Here is an 8,697-nt window from a genome sequence, read left to right as displayed (position 1 = left end):
CCCAATCCATTAAACCCAAGCCCTCAAGCACTTGAGCCCAGCTCCCAGTGGAAAGGCTAGCCCAACTGTGATACTGGACTGGGCCAAGCTGCAGGACTTAATCTATGTACCGAAACGATGGGCCGAACCTATCACCAAAGACCAAAATAGGCCGAGCCTATACAAAGATATCCTGCTAGGGCAGCCCATCTCTGCAAGCAATCTCACAGAGGGCCGAGCCGAGGCACAACGACACCGAGCCAAAGGAACCTATCTGAGAAACGTGGGAGCTGTGAGTACATGCATGTGCAAGCTGCCACCTTAACTGGTCCCTTTCACCTAGAATTGCGAAAATGGTTAATCAAGGGAATGTGATTTGTTATCAGCATGACTACAATGAGTATGTACATCCCTTATCAACTACTAGATGGTTCCTTACCTTGAGCAATGCTAAAGGAAACTTGGCAACATCGAAGCTCCATGAAACCATCTTGGGCAACAAGAAAGGAGTTCTATATAAACTACACTCACTTCACATTGAAGGTAACTAAGTCAAGCTAAACCATACTCACTCAAACACAACTCTACACGCTTAGAGAGCATCTTCCCTCTTCTCCAACCACTGACTCCCACACCGGAGGGGTTATCTGGCCAACTCCGGCCAGGCAGCTCTAACGGTGCTGATTGTTGCAGGGTCTCAGTTTCTGGATAGTCCAATTAGGTGCGGAGCTCCGATCCACGATCATTTAGTGCGGTATTCGGTACGCACAGTTACTAAATACTATTTATTAAGGTGTAGGCAATTAAATATTATTTATTTACTTTACATTGAAGTTTGTTTTTACGAGAAATTAATGTATAAAAAATTAAAAATATATTTAAATAAAAATATTTATTTCAAAACAAAGTGAGATATCTACATTGATTTTTCTTTTATATTTTTGTCTTTCGTGATCAATGTTGAAAAAGTACTCTAAAAATTTTAGTTTTAAGGTAATTTTTTTTAATAATTTAATATCTATATTTTTCATTTTTATATTTTAATACATTTATGATGTTTAATTACAAGAAATTTGGTGAAAAACCCCTCACTATCTAATTTGTCTTTCAAAAGGACAAGAATTATATAGATCCTTCCAAAACCCCGTAATATTTTTAAAACTTGTTTCTTTTACTATATCACACACACACACACACACACACACACACATATCAGCTCTCCTGTAAAGTCATTCTCATAGTATATTTCAAAATAAAATTTTACTTTGAATCCTAATAAACTTTACTCTGATTCAGAGTAAAATTTATTATGATTCAAAATAAAATTTTATATCGTTAAGCATATATATTGCCTTAGAGGTAAAAATTTACTTTCATTTTATCAAACAAAAAAAAGCACATACCAGAGTAAAATTTTACTCTCATTTTATCAAACAAAAACAGATTACATACTAGAGTAAAATTTTACTCTCATTCTGTTAAACCAAAACAGAACACATACCAGAATAAAATTTTACTCTCGTTCTGTCAAACAAAAACAGAGCACATATAAGAGTAAAATTTTACTCTTATTCTATCAAACAAAAACAGAGCACATACCAGAGTAAAATTTTACTCTCATTCTGTTAAACAAAAACAGAGCACATACTTGAGAAAAATATATAGAAATAGAAAGATAGAGAGAGCACATATATTGCCTTAGATTTGGTTCAAACCAGAGTAAAAGTTTACTGTCTGAAAAACAGAGCATGATAAGGAGACAAAAAGAAAAAGAGGGAGAGAATATAGATCTGAGATGATAGATCTCAAATCTGAGGTCATCAATCTTAGATCTGAAGTCTTGAATGCTAAGGATGACAATGGTGGCATCGAATTGCGTTGGTGGTTGAGATGCTAGTGGTGAAACGGTGGTAGTAGTGGCGGTGGCGGTGGCGGTGGCGGTGGCGGTGGCAGTGGTAGTGGCGGACAACATCGATGGTTGAGACGGTGTTGATGGGGACAACGGAGGTGGTAGAAACAATGGTCGTTATGGTAGTCGTGGTAGTAAAGATGGTGGTGGTGGTGGTGGTGGTGGTGATGGTGGTAGAGAGAGCTCTTGGAAAGAGATAGAGAAAGAAAGAGCTGAGAGAGAAATAATAAACTGATGGAGAGAAAGAGGAGAAAGATAGAGAGTGTGTGTATGAAGGGATAAATTTGTCACACAAAATATAAATCTGAAAATTTTTATCCTTTATATAAGACTTTATAATTATGAGAGGTTTTAAAAGTATAATTTTTTTTTTTGTCCTTTTAAAAAAAAAAAAGAAAGGCAGGAATAGTTTATGGCCAAATTTTCCGTTTAATTACGGTTGACTTATGACTCAACCATTGACAAAGTTTCTCAACATTGGTTTGTGTGGTACTAGTAAACTTTTCACTAAAATAGTATGCAAATAATTTTTTTATTACATAAAAATAATGTATATCTATAAGAGCAGTTCTTATTATGCTTCTTATTTTTTTGATTAAATAAAATATAAAAAATATATACTCTTTATTTTGGTTAATTTCTTTTTAATCTATGTATTTCAATACTATTTTTTATTTTATATATTTACTAGGGATAACCCGTGCCTGAAGGCACGGTCAATAGTTTTTTTGGTACCACACGGGTTACGGAATTCAATTGTAATAAATCAATTTAAAATGATATATCACTCTAATTTAATACTTCACAAATAAGAAGTTGAAATTGTTTCTACATAGTAAACTGGCAAAAACATTCATAAATTTCAAATAACAAACTTCAAAATTACAGTCCAAATAATAAATTTTATATTACAGTGTAGCATAAGCAAATAATAGAATCTAAAAATATTTGCTAAAATTCAAGTCCAAACAACAAATTTTAGAATTCAATCCACGCTAAAATGACACATGTATAGCAAACCTTCAATAAAAAGATGTTACTGAATTAGTATCATAACTGATAACCTTTTCAGTTTATCAAATTTCAATACCTTCAAGAAAATGTGAACAAATATTTTGGTACAAAAGAGTAATCATTCTAACTAAAAATAATAATAATTAACCATCCGAACAACCCAAGGTTTCCAATACGGATCAGCCACCTACAACAAAATCACTCGCTTAAATTCACTTTAAAAAACCAATAGCTATGAGAAATCACATTAAAATACATATGAGAAATCAACAAAATGATTATTTAAAAGCAACTCTAATTTGACAACAAAATGAACTCATTGCAGTAATAAAAATAATTTGAAGAACAATAACAAATGCATGAATAGCTTAATATAATATTATTGAATCAGATTATTTTACGGTTTCAATTTGAACAATACCAAAAAAACTCAACAAACCCATGTTTAAGAGTTATAATTGCATATTTCACAATTTTTTGCAATGATCTTTGACAAAAATCATAGAATCCAAAAATCAACTCAATAGGCAGGATAACAAACTGAGTGAATATTAAATTAAATTAAGTGAAGCTTAAGACAAAAATCATAGAATCCAAAAATCAACTCAATCGGAATACTTAAGACGAAGCTTTAAAGATAGAAGTTTGGAATATATAAAACTTAACAAATTGCTTAAAATTTGAAACATTCTAAATGACTCAAATAGCATGATGAAATTCTCAACAACCAATAAGAAATTCTAAAAAAAGAAGATGACTTTTGCTAATGAAAGTTTGAAAAGTATGACACTACAAATTCAAACCAATTAAGATATTAATTTCAAAATCAATTAATTGAAAAATTCAAATCCTAATCATTAATACAAAGAAGCCATGCATTTGACCATGAATTTGAATCTTAGTAAATAAAAACTCGAACTTAGCTTTATAGCTTTAAAACAAATTAACTCATTAATTCTATAATTCTGTTAAGAGTCCATTGGTTGAATTTACAAAATCATTGCATTCATATAATGCCCTAATGTGACTAAGTGGTATTTTGGGAAGATGGTAAAAAGAAGCTTTTTTGCTTTTAACCAAGCTTTTTGGGAGTGTTTGCGAAGTTAATAAAAAATTGATTTTTTTTTAATTAATATTTATTTATGGTGTCACATCACACCAAAATGACTAAAATAACCTCACCAAATTTAAAAAAATTACGTTTGACCCAAATCTATAAGATGTAAATATTGAGAGTAATTATATAATTTCCTAACCTACTTTTTCTACTTGCGAAATGAGCAAAAAAACGCTGCTGTGCGTTTTGCTCCAAACGCCAACCTGGCGTTTTTCCCTTTCCCCAAAAGAGCCCTAAACTAATCATGTAAATGAAAAAGTACTTTAAATAAGAGTAATTACACAGATGATTAATTTGGAAGTCATTAATTATATCAACTACAACCATTTTAAAATTGAAATTGTTGCATTAAAAAATAACTATAGTAAAAGGACTTTAAAATGGTCCAATAGTCATTTTAGTAACTATATATGAAATAAATAATAAAAAAATCAAATCAAATCAGACGGATTAAAGGAATGTTATCCAAAGAAAAAAAAATGTCTAATATGAATTGCTAGCATATCACTCGTGCCTAAAGGCACTCCCATATAAACAACTTAAATGGTTAAATCTTTTCTCTATAAAAAATAAAAAATAAAAAATAAATCATACAACATAGAAGTTTGAAGAGATTACCTTAATTGGAGCGTTCAAGGGTGCCGTTGGTTTGTTTCCTCCTATCAATGAACAACCCCTGACTCTTTCAAAAGCTTCTTCATCTCATCCAATTCCTATAGATTCATATCCAACCAACAGTGGTAGAGTATTTAGCATGAATAAGGAAGAAGATCCAAAAAGCAAAAGTACTTAGGAACATGACATATTTCAAAAAATTATTTAGGAACATAAAGTCTAAATAGGAGAGTATTTAGGAATATGACATATTTTCATAGTACATACCGTAGAAAAAAGTAGAAAATTTAAAATTTACTTCGCAAAAGTGTCACCCTTCCAAAAATATATATTTAAAAAAAAAATCCATTTTCACTACTAAGATAAATGTGGAACATAAAAACTTTATAAAATTCATGTGAGTTTACCACTTTGGATGCCATTTAGGATAAAGATGAAAGAGATTGTCATATCTTTTCAAACAAATTGAACGAAGTATGCACAAATTGTTGCTCACTCGAAGTATGCAAAAGTGTCACCCTTAATTTTTTTTTTATGATATTGAACTAAATTGTTATTGTCAAATTTTTCGTTAAAAGTAATGAGGTATGTTAATCATGTTGTTTGATTTTAATAATGTTTAAGTTGGGATGACAAATTCCCCCATCCAACCAACCCAAAAAAAAAGTGAAGAAGAAAAAATAGTAGGGTGGGGGGTAACCTTCTTAGAACTCTTCTTCTCTCTTACTTCATACTTCTCTTGGCACATCTCTGACAACCATGCCCCTGGACTCACCAACTATTTCCACATCCAACCACAAATTCACAAGTCATTAGAAAGAATCATAACCCACCCAAATCACTGCTGATTTTTCTTTTCTTCTTATCTTATTTTATCTTAGCCAAAAAGAAAAAGAAAACCCAGATCATATAACTGAAATTGAATTCCTTTGCATTCCCAGGTAATAATTTCAGAGACATAAAATCACACGCAGACAGAGACAAAGTCAGGGAAACACACACAGAGAGAGAGAGAGAGAGAGAGAGAGAGAGAGACTTACAAGTAATGTTCTTTGGATGATTTTGGCCCTTTTCTTAGGCCTCTGAGGAGGTTTACAGCCTTTGATGGCCATAAAATCCTCCTCTTTCTCTTTACTCGACAAACTTATATACAGCTTCGGCCAAACAATCTCTCCTCTGTTTTCATCCCCGCCACTACCACCAACTCTCTCTCCTCCATCCATCATAATCGAACCACCGGCCTTTCCATTCTCATCCAACCCCAACCCCAACCCAGCCACTGACCCTCTCGTGGTGTAGTACCTGTCTTCCTTCTCTGGAGAACCTGATGCCGACTTCCGATTCTCCGAATTCCTGCAAATCACACCCACATGCAAATCAATATGTAATGACAAAGTGAGGAAACACAAATCATTAATTTTTCAGTGAGAATAAGCCAATTTTATAACCCAAACAATCCCAATGTGGCCAACAGCTAACAAAAAAACAACAAATAAAAAATAAAAAAATCAGTAGACAAATCACCAGAACCAAACACCAAGGATGCGCGGGGGGGGGGGGGGTAGATGTAGAGAAAACTGTGTAACTATACCTTAGCATCATTCCAACTTGATGTAGATCAATCAGCATTCCTATTTGAGAGCCATCAACCCCATTCGATACATACGATCGGCTATGGACTCTGGATTCTCAACATCCCTTCTCTTCGTCGTCTGATCAAGCCCCAAAAAACCCCCAAACCCAAAAAATAAAATCACAAATTTAGGCAATGATATTCGAGAGAGAATCGATACATATATACATAGAATATATACATAGAAGGGTTGGATGAGGAATACCTTGAGACGGTGACAGAGAGAGAGAAAATCGATGGCAGGAGAAGCGGGGACCGAGGATGAATCGGAGTGTGGTGGTGATGATGAGGATGAAGAAGGAGGCTCGGTGGCCATTCGAAAAACCCTAGATGGGTTGGATGAGGAAGTTCGAGCTCTGAAAAACTTGAATCGAATGAGTTCAGTCGAAGCGAGTGAAGGTACCAAGAAGGATTTACAGAACACTCGACTCCCATTTGAAATCAAGAAGAAGAGAGGGAGAAGGGTTAGGTGGGAGGCAGACCTGTGAGACACAGAAGAAGAGGAGTGTTTGATACACTTGGGTAGAAATGAGAGGAGTGTTTGAGAGACAACCGTTAGATGCTGATCAGGAAAAATCTCAACCATTGATACAAATGTATCTCTCATACATTTTTACACATTTTCAAAATCCTTCCTCCCTTATTATATAGATTTACATAAACTGTTTAAAGAATCTTCAAAAACTCTGTAAATGTAACTAAATTCTTTGTTAAAATAATTATTGTAATAATTAGCCTGTTAGAATGATTAAAATATGATGATACTAGTTATAACAACCAATATTTTAAAGAGGTTCTTAGAGATGCTCTAATGATGTGATAATAGTATTTTTGCAGTTAATGCCTAATTAATTTGATTTGAAATGAAATGACTACATAACACAACATTATTTTCGAATGATTATTTAATAGTTTGGGAATATTATTTCATACCATTTATCACTTGACATTTGGTACGTTATTTTCTAAAAATCTAACAAAAAACAATGAGTCCTACTTATTTAACTAATAAATATTAACTTAGAGCACCATATCACATTATCCCTGAGCAACAAAAAAGAAAAAAAAAATATATATATATATATATATATTGTAAAACCTTAATCCTTTTCAGAACTTAAGATAAAAGCAGCATATCTTTATAGGAAATGTTTGGAACCCCCTTTGGGATGACCCTCACACCCCTAAAGTGATTATCACTCTCTATGTATGTGTAGGGCTTACTCATATATGCGTGGGGTTCATATCACGAGTGGTCCAGATTTGTGGAAGTTTTGTGGAGATGGGGTTTCAATCATTACTCTATGTTTATGGGAAATGTTTGGGACCACCTTTGGGGATGACCCACACACCCTTAAAATGATCCCGACCCTCCATATATGTGTAGGGCCCACTCATATATGTGTGGGGCCCACTCATTGTATGTGTGGGGTCTACATCATGAGTGGTTCAAATTTGTGAGGGTCTTGTAGAGGTGAGGGCTCAATCAGTACTCTATCTTTATGGGAAATGTTTGGGACTTCCTTTGGGGATGACCCCCACACCCCTAAAGTGATCATGACCTTCCATGTATGTGTAGGGCCCACTCATGTATGTGTAGGGTCCATATCAAGAGTGGTTTAAATTTGTAGGGATCTTATAGAGATGGGCCCTCAATCATTACTAATTACAGAGAAACTGATGATTTCGAAAACCCAAGCAGCAATTATTCATCAATTGAATTAATCCAATCTGTACATGAATTTTCTAGTCTGCTATAAAAAAGGAGCAGTGTGATATACTCAGTATATCATATCATTATCGATTCAAGAGGGTAAAAGACATTACCCACACAAAGTAGCTTGCAACTTCCATTTGATTTATATATATGGCATCATTAAAAAATTTCTTTTGGTTTTTCTTCTTAGTTTCCGTTTCATATTTGCACACTGAAGCAGCCATGGATCGGTTTCCATCTCTGATCAATCTCACTAGTCTCCCAACCGATCATCCTCTTGCTCAGTTTGGTAAGCTTCACAATCCTATTGTTCATTTCTTTTCTTTTTTTTTTTTCTTTTTTTTCAAAATAAATAAATTGCTACATTAGGTGTTTTCCCTAATTTTAAATAAATGAAAATATCTTATGCAGAATTTTTGTCAAAAGTAATATTATCTACTTACAATTTTTAAGTGATACAATGCATATGAGACACATCATTTTGTTCAAGACTTATGTGCTTCTTTTAATTTGTAAAATTATTCTTCCCAAATTGGTTCATTAAATAATATGATGTAATGGTTAATAGGGTGCCCCGGACAATGCAAAAAGTGCTGCCTCTGCTCTATCTTTCTCACAAGACCAGTATGCGTGATATGCTGTCCACCTGAAGAAACTAGTGCCAACATCACCGCTGCCAACACCACCACCATCCACAAACCTTAATAAAATGG

General features: G+C 33.6%; 1 protein-coding gene across 1 annotated transcript; it reads right to left on the bottom strand.

Annotated features, from left to right (window-relative positions):
* Positions 1-5,253: 5,253 nt before the first annotated feature.
* Positions 5,254-6,518, bottom strand: LOC114269106 (uncharacterized). Its single transcript, XM_082890382.1, has 3 exons — positions 6,226-6,518; positions 5,675-5,987; positions 5,254-5,412 (listed from the first exon to the last, which is right to left on the bottom strand). The coding sequence occupies exons 1-3, from the start codon at positions 6,261-6,263 to the stop codon at positions 5,254-5,256; spliced, it is 510 nt and encodes a 169-aa protein (XP_082746508.1). The 5' UTR covers positions 6,264-6,518.
* Between the last annotated feature and the right edge of the window lie 2,179 nt (positions 6,519-8,697).

Source organism: Camellia sinensis, chromosome 10, assembly GCF_055761805.1.
Source record: "Camellia sinensis isolate YWXY chromosome 10, ASM5576180v1, whole genome shotgun sequence".
NCBI classification, from domain to species: domain Eukaryota; kingdom Viridiplantae; phylum Streptophyta; class Magnoliopsida; order Ericales; family Theaceae; genus Camellia; species Camellia sinensis.
The sequence above is the reverse complement of the archived record's forward strand: the minus strand, read 5'-3'. Positions and strand labels throughout refer to the sequence as shown.